The following is an 18,527-nucleotide window of genomic DNA, read 5'->3' on the forward strand; positions in this document are numbered from 1 at the left end:
GTTGAGTCCTGTGGTGGATTGTGGAGTCTCTGGGTATGTGTGTGTTCAGGCTGACTAGGTCACGCCTGGCCTGTTGAGTATCATGCCCCACCGACAGTGTGCGAGAAGTCATGTGGTTCCAGGTTTCCACCAGCATGTTTGTATTGACTGCCGTGTTAGTTTTACCCATTGTGCCAGGTTTGTATTGTGGCCTTTTGTGGTTTTATTTTGTCATACCCTTGTTTCCAGTGAGGGTGAGCACCTTTTTATGATTTAGTAGATGGTTCAGTAATCTCTTTCGGGAAGTGCCTGTTAAAAGTTATTGTTAATTTTCTGTTACCTCTTTCTTACTGATTTGTAGGAGTTCCTTATATGATCTGGATACACGCCATTCTCTCAGTTTGGCTTGCATTTTGACTCTCACTGATGTCTTTAAAAGTTTTATTCCTATTAAGAATTTTATTATTTATGTAAGTCATCTGTACACCCAGTGTGGGGCTCAAACTCATGACCCTAAGATCAAGAGTTGCATGCTCCCCCGAACAAGCCAGCCAGGCAGTTCTAGAATTTATTTTTTATTATTTTTTAAAAGAATTTTATTTATTTATTTGACAGAAAGAGATCACAAGTAGGCAGAGCAGCAGGCAGAGGGGGAGGGAGAAGCAGGCTCCCCGCTGAGCAGAGAGCCCAATGTGGGGCTCGATCCCAGGACCCTGAGATCATGACCTGAGCCAAAGGCAGAGGCTTAACCCACTGAGCCACCCAGATGCCCCTAGAATTTATTTTTAACACAGCAAATGCATCTATCTATCTTTCTTTCTTTCTTTCTCTTTCTCTTTTTCTCTTTTTCTCTTTCTCTCTTTCTTTCTCTCTCTCTTTCTTTCTTTCTTTCCTTCCTTCCTTCCTTCCTTCCTTCCTTCTTTTTTAAACTCACAACCCTGAAATCAAGACCTGAGCTTAGTCGTTGGTCACTCAGTGGACTGAGTGAGCCACCCAGGTGCCCCTCTCTATTTTTTTTTTTTTTAATGGTTAGTGTTCTGTACCTCATTTAAGAAACCTTTCCCTGCTGCAGATCATAAATGTGTTATCTTAACATCTAGAACAGGTGTCAGCAAACTCCAGCTTGCAGATCTACCCCATATCCTGTTTTTGTACTGCCCTAGAGTAAGTTTTTTATGTTTTTAAAGATAAATTTTTTAAAGATTTTATTTATTTATTTGAGAAAGAGAGGATGCATGAGCCAGGGAGGGGCAGAGGGAAAGAGAGAGAGAGGATGCATGAGCCAGGGAGGGGGCAGAGGGAAAGAGAGATGCAGACTCCCTGTCAAGCAGGGAATACGATGCAGGACTTAATCCCAGGACCCTGGGATGCTTTAACTGACTGAGCCACCCAAGGTGCCCCAAAGAACTTTGAAAAGAAGATGATGAATATGCCGCAGACCCTGTATGTGGCTTGCAAAGAAGTTGTTTGGCTCTTCACAGAAAAAGTTTTCAGCTCCTTTTCTAGAGAGTTCATTGTTTTGTCGACCTGGAATTTATTTTTACGTATGAATGGGATGTGTAGGGGTCATGTCTCATTTTTTTTCCAAATGGAGTTGTGGTTTTCCCAATATTATTTATTGAAAAAACCATCCTCTTCATGCTCTGCAGTGCCATATTTGCCATAAATCTAGTGTCCATTTTACTCATGGATTTCTTTTCTGGACCTTGTTCTTTGGATCATTTGCCTACCCTTGTGCCCACATCACATTGCCCAGTTACTTAGTCCAGCTTTATAATGCGTTTTAATACCAACTGAATAGTTTCTTCTACCTGGTTTTGCCTTAAGAGTGCCTTAGCACTTCTTGTCTGAGTTCCCATATAAATTTTAGAGGAAAAAATGGGGAAATTGGGCAAGAATTGACATCTTTTTTTGAGAATTGACATCTTTCTAATAATTTTCTAATTTGTGAATAAGAATTATATCCAGTTATCTTGGTTTATTTTCAGTCATGTTTTAGAGTCTCTTATGGAGAGGTTTTGCATATCTTCTTTGGTTTGATTTTTGTGGGGCATCATTTGTAATTCATCATTTGTAATTCAATGAGTATCTCTAAAAGGTACAGACCTCTAAGATTTTATAATAAGATAAAATTTTACTGCTAAAGTATTAAGTTATCCCTTAATGTCAGATAGTTAGTCAGTGTTCAAATTTCCAATTTCATTATAAGTAACAATTTTTTTCAGCCAATTTGAAATAGGGTCCAAGTTAGGTCCACACATTAACACTAGTTGATGTCTTTTGAACTGTAATTTTCTCATTCTGCTTTTTTTCCCCCCCTTTGTAATTTGTTTGTTGAAGAAGCTGAATTGTTGATCCTTTAGAATTCCTGCCTGTACTTGTTGATTGTGGCCCCTGGTGTTGGGGTGTGTGTTTTTCTCTCTTTTGCATTTCTTAGAAATTGATAGTTGTATCTAGAGATATGGTCCGATTCAAGTTTGATTTATAATTTTTGACAAAACTGTCTCATAGATGGTGGTAAATATTCCTTTATTAGGAGGTGAGTGATCTTTAATTTCTCTTTTAGAAATATTTGTAGCTGTGGATGCTTAATACCTAAATTAGCTTATTAAAGGTACAATATGGTGACATTTTTATTTGATAATTTCTTCATTTATAGTTGGAATAATTCCATAAGGACATTTCTGTATATTATTTGGTTATTCTGTATTGTGCTTTATAAAGAAAGGTAGAAAAGTACTTGACTCTTGACCAGTTTTTAAAAAGTAAATTAACCTGAGTTAATTCACTGCAAGCACTGGTGTTGACCAGTTAATTAATTAATTTCATAAATTCATGGACTTAAATATACTTGTGTTTCTATCCAGTATAATGTAAGCCCTTTAGATAGGACCCTTACAAGTCTTTGAGAGCTGACTTGCTATCTGATATGACCAATATCATCTGTATTCTTTTATCCCGTATCTGAACTTGCAGTTTTCTAAGTATTCTGAGAATCCTGTAGAAGAAAACGGTATTTCAAGAATAATATGATTGATAGAATAATACACTGTATGTATGAACAAGTAATACATGTAAACATAAGAATACAGAAAGGTTGAAAAAATAAAAGTTTGGAGAAGGGCACTCACACAAACCCTATCAACAGAGGATGTGTTTAGGGGTGCCTGGGTGGCTCAATTGGTTGGGCATCCTGCTCTTGAGGTCGGCTCAGGTAGTGACGTCAGGGTCACAGGGTCAGCCCCACGTCTGGCTCTGTGCTCAGCAGGTAGTCACCCATACATATGTGCACACACTTTCTCTCTCTCTCTCTCAAATAAAATCTTTTAAAAAAGGATGTTTAGCTTTGTTAATATCAGACTAAATAGATTGTAAGACAAGAAGAAACCTTACATACAAAGGGAATTTTGCACGAGTTTAGTTCAGCAGAAGAGATGACAATTCTCAATGTCTACATACCTAACAGAATATATAAAGAAAAAAACTAAGTGGCGCCTTGATAGCTCAGTCCAAGCGCCTGCCTTGGACTCAGGTCATGGGATTGAGTTCGTGTCGGGCTCCGGAGCATGCATCTCCCTCTCCCTCTGCTGTTTCCCTGCTCATGCTCTCTGGTGATCTCTCTCTCTCTCTCTCTGTCAAATAAATAAAATCTTTAAAAAAAAACTAGAGAACTAGATATACTAGAACTAGATAGAATTAGATAGAACTAGAGTATACTTTTTACAACATATATGAGACTTTGAACTTTTAAATAACCACAGGTGAATTGTTGAAAGCATACCATAAAATGAAACACAATAGAAGTGAACCTAATTGTATATTACATGTATTACCTTTTGTTTTGGTTGAATACTTCTACTTTTTTTCTCATTTTGAAATTTTACTTTTTCTTCTTGTTTGGAAATTGTATCTCAATTTACACATTTTTTGCTGTTTTAAAACAGTAAGGTTAAAACTTAAAACATGCACCCTTGAGTTATCAAAATCTATAGTTTTTTTTTTTTTAAGATTTTTATTTATTTATTTGACAGCGATCACAAGTGGGCGCCCAAAATCTATAGTCTTAGTAGCTCTTTTTTGAGTGTCTCCGTAGGTGAGGCAAACCTTTTAAACTGTGTGAGATAGGGGCACCTGGGTGGCTCAGTGGGTTAAAGCCTCTGCCTTTGGCTCAGGTCATGATCCCAGGGTGCTGGGATCGAGCCCCGCATCGTGCTCTCTGCTCCGAGCCTGCTTCCCCCTGTTTCTCTGCCTGCCTCTCTGCCTACTTGTGATCTCTGTCTGTCCGATAAATTAAAAAAAATAATAAAATAATAAAAAACTGTGTGAGATATAATCTATAGCTGCCAGGACAGTCCTTGGTTGTTGATGAATCCTACCAGTTGGTGTGTTCTTCTTTCCATGTGCCTTGCTTATCTCTGGAGAGTGTTGGTCATTTGGAAAGTTATTTATAAAACTAATTTGAGGCCTGGGATGATTCTGTGTTCCTCCAAAGAGGATTTTCCTTTGTTTCTGCCAGACTTCTCGGGGTACCTGTGATGTGGGATCATCTAGATCTGGTTTAAGGCATTGGGCTTTTCTAAAGTGCCCGGCTGTTTGGAAGCTGGGCTCTTGCCCATGTCAAGGCACGTTTGCTGCTTCCTCATGCTGGGGCGTAGTCCTGAGGCCTCCTTCATAGTCCCAGTGTGAAGCATATAGAGGTGCCTGGGTCCCCACTCCCACTCTATACAGGCCCTGGACTCCAGTTTTTGTCTTATACCATCCCAGGTATGGCCTGGCCTCTTGGCTATCATTCCAAGAACGGTTCACATGTCTCTAGGGGGAAATGACAGGGCTGCCTCCACTGGATTTCCACATTCCTCTGGATCTCAACGTAGTAGTTCTTCACTGTTGTAATTGCTGTCTGATATCGTCACATAGATCTTTCTTGCCTGCCAATTTTTATTTATTGTTTTAAAAAGATTTTATTTATTTTGAGAGAGAGGGTGCGTGCATAAGCAGGGGGAGGGGCAGAGGGAGAGGGAGAAGCAGACTCCGCATTAAGCAGGGAGCCTGATGCGGTGCTCCATCCCAGAACCCTTGAGGTCATCACCTGAGTCGGAGCCACCTAGGCACTCCATACCTGCTCCATTTTAAAATCTTGTCTGGAGTTACTGGTTCTGTCTGCCTAAACTCAGTGCCTCATATTTTAGTTCACTATACTGTTACTGGATCTGGTGGTTGGTGCTCAGCTTTTTTGTTGTAATACTCACTGTTTTCCCAGCCCCCGTGGTTGACAACTAGCCTCTCCCCCTTGTTTGAAATGCCCCAAGTAGGCTCAGATTTCTTATATGTGTTTGGATCTGTTTTGGGGTATTCTTCTGGGATTTTGAAAGGGAGGAACAAAAAAGAATTTCTTGGTTAAAAACTAAAACTTTAAGGAAAGGAAATTTACTAGCTACTTTTGAATATTATGATTTTATTTTGGCTTTTTAGCCATTTTTTGGTAACAATTTTATTTATTTATTTATTTATTTATTTATTTATTTGAGAGAGAGAGAGATCACAAGTAAGCAGAGAGGCAGGCAGAGAAAGAGGGTTAGGGCAGGGCAGAGAGCCAGACTGGAGGGTCGATCTCAGGACCGTGAGATCATGACCTGAGCTGAAGGCAAAAGGCTTCACCCACTGAGTCACCCAAGTGTCCCCTTTTTAGCCGTTGTTAAGAAGCATTTTATAATACTGTGTAATCTGTATTTGAGAATGTTGACTGACTCAGAGTATTACTTTGAAGTAGATTACAACATCTTGTGCTGTATACTTGGTTGAACTTAGTACAAGGGTTTAATATCCTTTAAGTTAATCGCATTTAAAATAATTCTGTTAGAGTCAATGCCAACTTCTTATCGTTTCATAGTTCATCTTGAGGAATGTGAACTCGCTAAACAACTTCATCCAAAGGAAAATGATTTGGTGTTTTTGATTCCCGAAAGACAAAACGGAGAGAATAAAGATACAGAGAGAGATCACATGGAAGATCTCCGTGATTACCACTGCGCGTATGTTCATAAGTTTCGCCGCACTTCCGTCAGTAAGTACACGACGAGACTGTGAAGAGGAATCTGTGAGATATAAGCTCATCTTTTAATTCCCTCGGAGCTGTGCTTTACCAGCCACATACTTGTTATGCGTATTCGAGACATGTATTTGCCAGGTTACTTGCCTTCCAGAGTCCTTGTTTAGTTTTTCTAGACTTACCTGGGAAAGGCCCGGTACTTACTGGGCTAGACTTATGATTTAAAAGCTTTCTTTTGTAATGTCCTCTCGTTCTGACACATTCCTTCATCTGTCGTTGGGTTTGTTATTAAACAATAGTTTGCAAACCAGCTATTTTTGTATATTAAATCACAACCTTGGTGTCGTGGCTAAGTATCAGTGAGAAGACCAAACACGTAAGTCACTGCAAGGCAACTTGAAGAGTTTGCTGTTTCCATTGCTCCCATCCCTGGTGCTGTAGGGACCGTTCTCCAGGGAGTAGCATCACAGAAGTAAGGTCAGCACCTGCTGTGTGCCCAGCCACATGCCCTGTCCGTCTTGTGCTCTCTTCTCGTCTTCCTCAAAGCCTTGCAAAGCAGTAGGAGTTGTGTGTTCTCTGCTCATCAGGATAGGAAGGCTCAAGGCTTCAGTGCTCACCCAGGCGCACGCTCAGTAACGTGTGGTCAGCCCGGAAATGAAACCTGCGTTTGTTTAACCGCAGCGTCGCCCACATTCTTCTTTGTAGGCCAAGTGGCCTTTTTAACACTACCGCTTCCTTAGTCTCAATTATGTCACGAGAACATGAGTTCATTATTCCTTCGCCTTTTTGCAAGTAGTCTTAAAAACGAAACTCCTTGGGGTTCAGCGTCGTGCTGCACTTCAGCTGGCGGGCCGCACTTCGAGTGTGTTCCAGCTCAGTGCTTCTGTAGATTGCGTTTGGGCGAGTAGCCGGAGGGGTGCATACATAGCTCAGTAAGGGCTTTTGACTCTTGCAAATGACGACATGCACCAGATTTCTGTTTCTGAGTATTCTCCTTCTAGCTCCTCAAGCACCCAACTGTCTGACCTCGCCATTTGCAAATCTGTCAGACAAAAAAAACAAAGGAAGCACTTGACTGTCTGCCTGACGTCTACTATTCCTTCTGTTTTTCCCACGTCAGCACGTGGGGCCTGCGTTTTTCTAGTTGCTCAGACCCAAACCCCTAGGCATCCTTGATGCTTTCTTTGTCTCACACCCTACGTGTAATTCATCAGGAAATCATGTTGACTCTTCGCGAAGTATCCAGGATCCAAGCTGTGTGTCTGCTCCTGCCTCCTGGTCCGCACAGCCGTCCACTGCACTGCCTCCTGGTGGTTTGTTGGCTTCTGTGCTTTTCCCCTTGCAATTCCATCTTCCCCACAGTGAGAGTGATTCTGCTAATGGGTGACTTCAAGCGTGTCCCTCCCCGGTACAGCGCTGCCCTGGGGTTTTCTACCTGACTCGAGGTAATATTCGGTCGGTATCGTGGTCTGCAGAGCCCTGTAAGATGGAGACCCTGTCCTCTTCTCTGACTCCCGCCGCACTCCTCTCCCTGCTCCCCCCACGCCCTGTGCACGGCTACTCCAGTCACACCCTTGCTTCATGGCCTTTGCCAGTAAATACCCTCTCCCCCGACAAGGGCGTGGTTTTCTCAGTTATTTCAAGTTTCTGCTCAGGCGCAGTCTTATCTGGAAGACCTTCCCTGACTTGTCCATGATGGTAACACATCCTCATCACATTGTCATCCCCTTTCTCTGCTTTTCTTTCTTTCTCTTTTTTTTTTTCTTTTTCTTTCATTTTTTCTTTTTTGAAGATTTTATTTATTTATTTGACAGAGCGAGAGAGCATAAGAAGTAGGCAGAGAGGCAGGCAGAGGGGGAGGGGGAAGCAAGGAGACGGATGCGGGGCTCGATCCCAGGACCCTGAGATCGTGACCTGAGCTGAAGGCAGAGGCTTAACCCATTGAGCCCCCCAGGCGCCCCGTTTTCTCTTCTTTCTTCACACTGCTCCTCACCGCTGACGTTTTTGCTTGGTTATCTGCTTCCCTCTTCTAGGAAAGAATTACCTGGTTCTTAGGAACCATTCAGTAAGCATTTGAATGAATTACTTGAACAATATGTCATACGAAAGACATGACTTATAAAATACAGAATGCTGAATAGCCTTATTTTAGCTGGACAGTAGTATTCACTGGTGACTGAGATTGCTTTTTCTCCTTCTTGATAATAGTGCGCAACGGGAAGTCTGAGTGTTCCCTTTCCATCCAGACTCAAGATGATTTGCCAGTCAATTTAAATGAGCTCGTGAAATGCATTGTGATCAGTTCTCTGGTAACTACACAAAGGAAGTTGAAAGCCATGTCTTTGTTGAGTGGACGGAACCAACTGGCCAGAGCTGTTCTGAATCCAAACCCTATGGACTTCTGTACGAAAGATTTACTAACTACAACATCTGAGAGAATTGTGAGTCATGGCTAAACGAGAATGAAAAGTCTGAAAATTCTGTGTCAGAACATGACAGCCTCGTGTGTGTTTCTTCATCACACATTCCCGTGCGTGCTGGACAAGCCGCGTCCCTGTGCGCGCACAGCAACAGCATGTGGCGCTGCATTTTCTTTGGTGTGGCATAGTCTATGTTTCGTTACTCAGCTTACCTCAGGAAAAAGGCATAGTGCAATAAAGAATTGAAAGTATGGTTAGAGAGGAGCCCTAAAATGTGAAATGAGCATCCTACGTAAATGCTTGTTAGGTGGTGACAATTCAGAAGTAGCAGTGGGTTAATTTTGAGTTACTTTTGCAATTAAAAGATCGATGGAGAATTGACGGGTGAAGTTGCCATTTCACTTGGGCCCATGTTCTCCCTCTCAGAGCTGTGTATGTTCGTTCCAAGGAAGCAAGAGGAAAGTGGTGGTGTTTGGACTGCGGTTGTGTGCGGGGGCTTTCCGTGCAGCATCATTCACTTTTCATCCTCCCAGGAGAGTCCCATTTAATGGATGAGGTTAGGAGTTTGGAGACCTAGCTTATGAGAAACTGAGATTTAAACTTAGATCTGATCCAAAATCTTGGAATGTTTTTTTACTGTCTAAGTAAAGAATAAATAGAAGAAATGTACAGATCAGTTTATTGTGACCCTCTTTGTAAGATTCACAAATAAAAATGCAGTTGTAGTAGTTGTAGATGGGCTGAAACCTACAGACACTCACAAATAACTTTCTCTATAGTAGTGAAATTGGTTCTGTCAGTTAAAGATCATTTGGGGTCTTGCCTGATCATAACCAAAGCTTCTGTCTGATAAAGTTTAGAAGAAATTCAAATGGAGTTTTTCTCTTCCTCCTCTCCTGGGCCACTCTAAGAGCAACTCACTCTCACTAATGTCTTTTATATAGATCACCTACTTAAGAGATTTCAACGAAGACCAGAAGAAAGCGATAGAAACTGCATATGCCATGGTCAAGCACTCCCCGTCTGTTGCCAAGATCTGTCTGATACATGGACCACCTGGAACAGGAAAATCAAAAACTATTGTTGGCCTCCTGTACCGCCTCCTGACAGAGGTAGAGCATGTGAGGGCATCAGTGCTGTTAGCCGAGAGCATCGCTTCATGCGAATTAACTGACATGTGTAAATAACTACTACGGGTCTCTCTGCCTGCACTTCTGTGTAGCTTTTTGATACTTTGTGGAACTGTGTCCAAGAAAGAGGTAGCAGAAGGAGAGAAGATTATAAAAGATAACAAAACAGAAAATGCTGTCCTGTGTGACACTGATCTGAAGGGTTAGAATGGTGGTCTTCTGGCTTAATAATGTGTCACGTCTAATGCCAAGAAACTGGAATGTATTCCAGGGCTACATTTTGGTTGGATTGAGTATGCAGTAAAGTAAGTGGACAGTGAGGTGAGGCTCAGAGAAGCCATGATAAAATGTCCTGTTAGAGTCATCTCAGCGTCAACGTAAGCTGTAGGTGCTGTTACTTATTTTTAAGTGTTTATAAGGGGAACTCTCGAACGTACATGGAAGTAGGAGCAAACTGGAAAACTCTGTAATAGAGCTCATCAGTATCTTTTGTCTGTCTGTCTGTTTGGCGTGTGTGTGTCAAATTGTAGAACCAGAGGAAGGGCCATTCAGATGAAAACTCCAATGCCAAAATCAAACAAAACCGTGTCCTTGTGTGTGCGCCTTCCAACGCAGCTGTTGATGAGCTTATGAAAAAAATCATCCTCGAATTTAAAGAAAAATGTAAAGACAAGAAGAATCCTTTGGGTATGATACTTACATGGCTTTTCATTTGTTTTTGGTTTTGTTCTCAGTGTTTAGTGTTGGCAGCTTGGAATGCCAGAGGGCAAGCCAGTTCTGATGGTAACTTCTGCTTGGGGCCATGGCCCATATGTACTCATCAATCCGTTTAGCAGATTTTATTGAGCATTTATTCTCTGCCAAGGCCCTGTGCTAGGTACTGAGGTTTCAGCAGTGAAACCTTCCAAGAGACAGTAGTGAGGAAGTGGATCGGTGAGCATTTAGAGTATAAAGCTGGACATTCCGGAAGAGCAGGGAGATGTGGCTGTGTTCAGACAGCTTAGAGTGGCCCTTGGTTCAGTCGTGGAAGGGTTAGGGAAGGCTCCTGGGGGAGATGATGTCTAAGATGAGACCTGGAGAAGAGCAGTTAGGGGTTAGCCATGGGAAGAATTGGTAGGGTGTGGGGAACTCTAGCAGAAGTTTCTTTCAACAGAAGGACTGGAATTGAGAGATCCTTCGTAGGGTACAGCTGGAATGTGATAAGCCCCACAAAGGCGGGGGTTTGGGCGTTGGTTTGCTGCCCTCCCCGGGGAGCTTCAGGCAGTGAGGGCGCGTGGGGACTCTGCTCTTTCCTTGGGGAGGCGCGGGAGTTCTATATTGGGTTTTGACGTCACGTGTACTTCACGTGCTAGGTCAAGAGTTTATAAAAACGCTGGCCTACCACAGGTAGACATTGGAGTGAAAATGTTGGGCCGAAGGATTTCCTGCATCTTCGGTTTTCTGGATAGTGCCAAATTCTCCAAATTCTCCTCAGAAGTGGGCATAGCAGTTCACACGCCCAGGAGCAGCTCCCACACGTCCACAGCGCTGTGGTTCGAACGTGCCTTTCCCTGCGGGCTGAGGGAAGGGGAGGGCGCAGGCGTGTGCTGCCCGTGCAGCTGGGCAGGAGTCAGGCCAGGCCAGCCGGGAGTCCGGTTGGAGCTTCCATTCTGTTAGAGAAAAATTGCTGTCTTCTGGCCGTGGAAGAGAACTTGGGTCTTCTGTACCGCATTTTCTTTCCCCTACTTCCAGCTGTCCTGGGCATCCTGAGAGAAATGCCTTGGGCATCTCGCCATTAAGGAAGCTGTTGATTTGGGGGCTTTAGTGTTTACCCTCCTCAGGATAAAGAAGTTCCCTTGTCCTTGGTTTCTGTCCTGAAGGGCTGTTGAGATTTATTGCATGCATTTTTCTTGTTGCATGCATTTAAATGATCATGAAATCTTTTTCTTGAATCTGTTAATGGGGTAAATGGCAGTGTTTTTCTAATGTTAAAATATCTTGGATTCCTAGAATAAGGACAACTTGGTCATGTATTAATTACTATTTCTTAACACGTTGCTGGATTATTAACGTTTAATTTAGTATTTTGAAATTAGTATTCATGAATAAGGCCAGCCTGTGATTTTTCTTTGTCATATCTTTGTCTAGTTTTTATAAGACTGACTTTGAAAATGGAATTGGGGGTAATTTTTTGTGTATTCTTTACAATGCTTTATATACGACCGAGATCATCTATTCCTTGAAGATTAATTTGTTTTTGCTGTTGTTTTGTTTGTTGCTCTTTGTTTATTGACAGAAGGGTAAGTCTTAATCTACTGTCTGGATATCTTAACTGTTAAAGTTCTATTCGGGTATCTGTATTTTAGTGAGTTTAGCTAATTTGTTGTTTTTCAAGAAAAATCAACACTCCTCTTAGGTTTTTCAGTATATTGACATAAAGTTGCTCATTGTATTCTCATTTTAAAACTCTGAACTGTATTTTGATTGGGCCATCTTTGTCATTCCCTGAATTCTATATTTAGTCCCTAAATCCACTTGGGGCATGGCCCAGGGCTGGAAAGTTCTGGAAGAGAATTTAGTTTTCCCCGCTAAGCTAAGCCCAGGCATAGAGAGCTCCACTTCCCTTCTCTCCTCCCACCTCTTCCGGGCCCTTCCCTTTCCGCTGGCCTTTAGAATCCAGGCCTCCATTGTAGAGTTCCTGTGTCTTCACTGGAGTGGTAGTTTTGCCAGTGTAGACATTTGTCAAACTCTGTAGGACTAAAGATTTTTAAGTATCTGCATTTTATTGAATGTACAGTAAAAAAAAAAAAAAAAAAAAAAAAATTCTGAGCACTAGACAGTGCCAGCCCTGACTCCTCCTGCTCCCCTGGGGAAGCCTCAGCAGCCTGTGGGCTTTCAACTCTGGTTTTGAGTTTTCTCTTTGTTTTTGGCCCCTAGGAATTTCTCTTCCATTTCTGTGAGCTTACCCTGCAGTTTAAAGGAGTCTGTTTTAATTTGTGGCGCATTTCTAGATATTTATAGGGGGTGAATGTCTAGGTAATTTCGTTTACCTTTCTGGTGGAAACACAAGTAAGTTAGCAGTTTTGAAACCTTCAAGTAAATGTTGACCAGAGAAGGTGGCTTCAAATTTAGAAGATTGAGCTGAACTAGAAACAAAAATATGTTGTGGACAGCTGTTTAGTAAGTCATTCATTCATTCAGTACACATTGATTGCACTTCTGCCAGCCACTGTCGTAGCCAGTGACCACAACAAAACCTATTCCAGGGAGGGAGATCGACAATAAACGAATAAGGACATGGTCTGTCAGACGGGGTAAGTGCGGATGGCTGTCACTTAGCCCCGTGATGCAGTGAGAGATGTTCAGCTTAAATAACATCTCAAATATGGAGACCTAAAATAAGGGTGTGGTTAGCTGCCACATCTGTGACATTTCCACTGTTTGCAGTTATCAACTCCGCAGTTTCCAGCCCCTTGTGTCCCTTAGATTCTGGAGTAGCAGCACGATGTGGAATAGAGTTTTAAAAACTTTGTTGTGACTGCTCCATAGAAAAGGATTTGATAGTAAAATATGATTCTGTCAGGGAATTCAAGTATGTATTCATAAATGAAAGTCTGTATATACCTGATCTATCCTGTGGTTAAGAAATCTGTCCTATTTAACTCCCCTTCCCCAAATGTACTTTACTGTGGAATAGTATTCAGAACATAGTTTGAGAAATGTTGGTATGACTGAATCTCAACTTTGTAATGTCCTATTTATGCAACCTCTGTAGCTTTTATTAGGTGGAAATGGTAAGTACTCCCCCGTAGGGTGATTGTGAGTATCTACTGTGTATGGAGCCTCCAGTGTGATTGCAGGTGTGGAGTTCTTGATAGTTAATGTTGGTTCCCTTCCCTGATTGTTAATATGCTTGCTGAGAAATAGATACTACACGTGGAAATTGGCAGTGTCCTTATTAATCTCTAAGTATGATTTTTTTATCAACAGGAAACTGTGGAGATATAAATTTAGTACGTCTCGGTCCAGAAAAGTCTATTAATAATGAGGTCCTAAAATTCAGTTTGGATAGCCAAGTTAACCACAGAATGAGTAAGTACTATTAAGGCACAAACTGACATTACTTTGTTTCCTTTTATGTGATAGGTGATGTGTTGGGCATTAAAGGTAATTTGGAGAAACTCGAAATAGCCTTGCTTTGAGAACTAATTTTTCTTCTCATTGTATATGCATATGTGTATATTTATGAGAATTGTCATATTGTCATATCATTCTTTTTTTTTTTTTTTTTTTTTTAAGAAAAAGACTTACCTTCTCATGTTCAGGAAATGCATAGAAGAAAGGAATTTCTAGATCGTCAACTAGATGAACTTTCCCGCCAGCGTGCTTTATGCCGAGGTGGAAGGGAAATGCAGGTACCTACATGTTTCTTGATGGGTGTTTTTTAATAGCTGATAAGTATAGAAGCTAGTGATGAATATTTGATACCATTGTTTTATTGTGGAATAGCATAATTTGTGTATAAAGATGTATACAAAAGTGATATGCCTTATATTAGGGATTAAAAAGCTCTCTAGAAAGGAAAGGTAGAAATAATTTAAACTTTGCAGGCCATATGGTCTCTGTTTCAGCTACTCAGCTCTGTTGTAACATAAAAGTAGTGATAGATAATACATAAACAAATGGATGTGGCTGTGTTCCAATAAAACTTTATTTATAAAAACAGATGGTGAGCTGAATTTGGCCCACAGGCTGTAGTTTGCTCTTGTCTGGCTTGTATTAAAGCTGTAGTGAATTTATTAGATATGTTTCAGTTGCAAGTTAAACCCACGTTAGACAAAAAGGGAATTCACTCACTCATATACCTAGGAACTCTGGGAGGGATTAGCTTCAGCATGGCTGATCCAGAGGCTCAGATGCCATTTTTCCATGCCTTGATTATTCTGTGTGTCAGGCATTTCTCATCTTGCAGAAGACAAGTGCCAGCGTTTGTGGGTACCACCACCCCAGCTTAGAAAACCCATGGGAGGGGCACCTGGGTAGCTCAGTCAGCCAAGCATCTGACTCTTGATTTTGGTTTGTGGGATCGAGCCCGTGTCAGGCTCTGTGCTCACCAGGGAGTCTGCTTTCTCTCCTCCTCCCTCTGCCTCCCCACTGCCCTGATGCCCACACTGTTAATCTCTTTCTCTCTCAAATCTTAAGAAAGAAGGAAGGAAAGAAAACCCATAGGAAGAGAAGGGGCTGCTTTCCCCACCACCCATGTCAGTTACACGGCAGGTGTCTGATTAGTCCCTGGGTGTGCATACAGGTCTGATCCCTGTTCATAAGGGAATGTGAGCCATAGTTTACCAGGCCTGTGTTCTGTCCCCATCACTCTGGCTAGAGTAGTGACTGGGTTGTGATGAATAACCTGTTTGAACCACCCAGAAATTAATGCAGGACTGAGCCCCAGGGGTTAGACTGCTCAGCAGACAGAAGTAGCACACACGGGACGCACTGGGCAGAACAGCATCTCACACAGTGTTAAGGCTTGTTCTCAGACTATGCTTAAGTGGAGCTCAGGGTGCCAGATCCGAGAGAAACTGAGTAGATACATTCATTACGCTCAATCCTGCAGGAAGTACACATCCCTCCTCCAGGGGCCACACAGGGAGGTCAAGGCAGAGTGTGGACAGAGAGGCAGGACCTGGGGTGTGTGTCTTCGTTAGGGTCTGTGGGTGGAGTGCTTTCCAGGTCCTGGGCTAGGGCCATGTTGGGCCACTCGGACCAAAAGGGCAGGGCTTGTATAAGCTGCGTGGGCGTGCATCAGGAGCACAGGCGCTGGAGGCAGCGGGGTTGCTGGCCATGAGGGTGGTGCTGTTGGGGCTTCCATTTGCAGGGATTCTGGTTGCTCTCCTGCCCGGGATCAGTGTTTGTGTGAGGGCTGCTGTCCGTGAAGGGTCTCTGCAGGCTGCCTGGCTGGATGGTGTGCATGTGGGCCAGTGTGAGCCAGTGTGGCCCAAGGCACAGCCCGAGTGTCAGGACTCCGGGGGAGGAGAGAAGGAACTGGGTGAAGAGCGAGCCTCTCTCGGGCAGATCAGTGTCACCTGAAAGGCAGGACAGTCAGCTGGAAGCATTTGAAAATGCTCATTTTAACTTTAATGATTGTGTTCTTACTTTTTCCAGAGGCAAGAATTAGATGAAGAAATTGCAAAAGTTTCAAAAGAGAGGCAAGAACTAGCTTCTAAAATTAAAGAGGTAAGTGGTTCACCTGGAGCATTTTCCACGTTTTTCTCTCTTTCTCTTTATTATGAATTATTTCACAGAACTGATGGGCTTTTCTCAATTACATTTATCATGGGGCGCCTGGGTGGCTCAGTGGATTGAGCCTCTGCCTTCGGCTCAGGTCATGGTCTCAGGGTCCTGGGATCGAGTCCCGCATCGGGCTCTCTGCTCAGCGGGGAGCCTACTTCCCCCCCCTTTTCTCTGCTTGCTGCTCTGCCTACTTGTGATCTCTGTCTGTCAAATGAATAAATAAAATCTTTACCAAAAAAAATTTATTTATTATGAAAAACTTCTTTAAATGTTAAAGTAGAGAAAATGATGGAGTTGCATGTACATTTGCTTTTTTTGCTTTAGCCTAATAATTCTTACCCTCACTAAGATTTATAAGAGAGGGGCGATTATACAGAGTAATCTTTTCCTTTTCTAGGTCTGGGTAAGCATTAAACTCCATTGTTAGGTGCTCCCCATGCCACGCCGCTGCAAAGTCGGTTATGATAACTGTCATAGATGAATAATTAGCGAAAGTAGATTTGAAGATGTTTTTCCTGTTAAAAAGAAAATGGAATTAGTGCCCACCCAGGGACACCAAAAAAAAGGGGGGGGGGGAAGGAAAATCACATGTCAGGATTCAAGTAGAGTGATACTGGCTGGGGATTTGGCAAAAGAGAGTATGAACAAGTGTTCTGCAGTTCTTGATGGAAGTATTAACTTATATTTGTTTTTGATCATAAGAATCCTATAGTGTGTGTAACTTCTGCCCAGTATTCTTTGGATGTAAAAATACCATCAAGGGGCAGCTGGCTGGCTCAGTCAATGGAGCAGGTGACTCCATATTGTGAGTTTGTGAGTTTGTGAGTTTGAGCCCCATGTTGGGCATAGAACTTATTAAAGAATAAAATTTTTTTTTTTAAGATTTTATTTATTGGACAGAGAGAGAGATCACAGGTAGGCAGAGAGGCAGGCAGAGAGACCAAGGAAAGCAGACTCCCCACAGAGCAGAGAGACATATGTGGGACTCCATCCCAAGACCCTGAGATGATGACCAGAGCCAAAGGCAGAGACTTAACCCACTGAGCCACCCAGTCGCCCTTAAAAATAAAATCTTTAAGATGGGATTGGGAGGGAGATAAACCATAAGTGACTCTTAATCTCACAAAACAAATTGAGGGTTGCTGGGGGGAAGGGGTTTGGGAGAGGGGGGTGGAGTTACGGATATTGGTGGGAGGGTATGTGCTATGGTGAGTGCTACGAAGTGTGTAAAGCTGGCGATTCACAGACCTATACCCCTGGGGATAAAAATACATTATATGTTTATAAAAAATAATAAAAAAATAAAAATAAAATCTTTAAAAAAAATGAATAAGATTTTGATCAAAGCAAGGATGAGCCAGGTGTCCTAACCAGATTGCAGCCCTAATAAACCAGTGGGGGTCAGGGAGAGCAGGTTCTAGCAACTGGTGACGTGATTAGTATCTTTTTTTTTTTAGGTTTTATTTCTTTCAGAGAGTGAGTGAGAGAGAACATGAGAGGGGAGAGGGTCAGAGGGAGAAACAGACTCTCCACTGAGCAGGGAGCCCTATGTGGGACTCGATCCAGGACTCTGAGGTCATGACCTAAGCCTAAAGCAGTTGCCCAACCAGTTGAGCCACCCAGGAGCCTGATGTTACTAGTATTTTTAAGCTGAAATTTTTCTCTTGAATGCATTTCTCTTTCTGGTAGAGCTAAATAAATAACATTTGAACTTAATTCATATTTCCATTAGCTGTTGGTTATTTAAATAAAAAGTTATGTGGAAAGATTTTTATTAAATTGTAAACTGAGCCCAAAATTCCTTCCCAAATTTAAGGCTGAAGTCTGTATTTACTGAAATCGGATTCTGCATATACTGTGGGTTTGCTCCTCGCCACCTTGTTCTGTGGCCCACGGAATTCATTGTACTTGGCACTTTTCCTCAAAGGGTGGCTGAGAAGGGAGGTGTGTGACAGTGCGTTCACGTGTGCCCCTGCGAGGGCCATGGTTGCCACCATCTCCCTGATGCTTCCACACGTGGTTGGCAGTCCACGTCTGTGGTTGACCAGATGTGCAGGGATGAGCCCCTGTTCATAAGCCGGTACGGGCTCACTGAGTCCGATGAGATCGCTGGGTTATCAGCTTGGACCCTAGATGGGACGCGCACTGCCCGCACCGTGAAGCATTCTGTACGGTGGCGGCGGACTGAGGAGGCCTTTCTTACCGCGTGAGCACAGAGCTCCTCCTCTTCACAGGCGGTGGTGTTGGTACAAGCCTTTGTAAAAGAAGGAACAGCGTTGTGTACTTAAAAACCGACAGAAAAATGTGTATTCAAGCTGAGTTCTGACCCTAGTTTAACTCTGATAATTGCTTCACCACTGTCTCTATGCGTTCTGTACCTGCCCACGTACATCTGCTGTAAGGATTATAATTTGCTTTGACCAAATCAAGCCTGAATAAATTTTTCCTAATGAGCTTTAACTCCTGTTCTGAGCTTAGACTGTGCTGCGCTACACGGTGCTATCCCGGCTGTTTTCTGATCGTCTTGAGCGTTTGTGCCGTTTTCTAGATTTGAGGTTCCTGGGACCTCTGTGCTCACTAAATATTTTTATCGTATAATAAATGGTGGATGTTTTACAGTAAAAACGGGCCTACCATAAGCAAGAATTTATATACAGTGAAAATACTGATTCATCT

The 18,527-nt window shown here is 42.6% G+C and overlaps 1 protein-coding gene across 6 annotated transcripts in view; it reads left to right on the top strand.

The window, feature by feature from the left end:
* SETX (senataxin) overlaps positions 1-18,527 on the top strand; it is an 86,367-nt gene that overhangs the window by 48,855 nt on the left and 18,985 nt on the right. For all 6 annotated transcript variants that reach the window (XM_059410468.1, XM_059410471.1, XM_059410472.1 and 3 more), the window contains 7 exons: positions 5,870-6,043; positions 8,237-8,469; positions 9,393-9,560; positions 10,109-10,265; positions 13,548-13,649; positions 13,857-13,972; positions 15,723-15,794. In XM_059410468.1, coding sequence (XP_059266451.1) covers positions 5,870-6,043; positions 8,237-8,469; positions 9,393-9,560; positions 10,109-10,265; positions 13,548-13,649; positions 13,857-13,972; positions 15,723-15,794 — 1,022 coding nt within the window. The remainder of the gene's footprint in view (positions 1-5,869; positions 6,044-8,236; positions 8,470-9,392; positions 9,561-10,108; positions 10,266-13,547; positions 13,650-13,856; positions 13,973-15,722; positions 15,795-18,527) is intronic.

This window comes from Mustela nigripes, chromosome 9 (assembly GCF_022355385.1).
Source record: "Mustela nigripes isolate SB6536 chromosome 9, MUSNIG.SB6536, whole genome shotgun sequence".
Lineage (NCBI taxonomy): Eukaryota > Metazoa > Chordata > Mammalia > Carnivora > Mustelidae > Mustela > Mustela nigripes.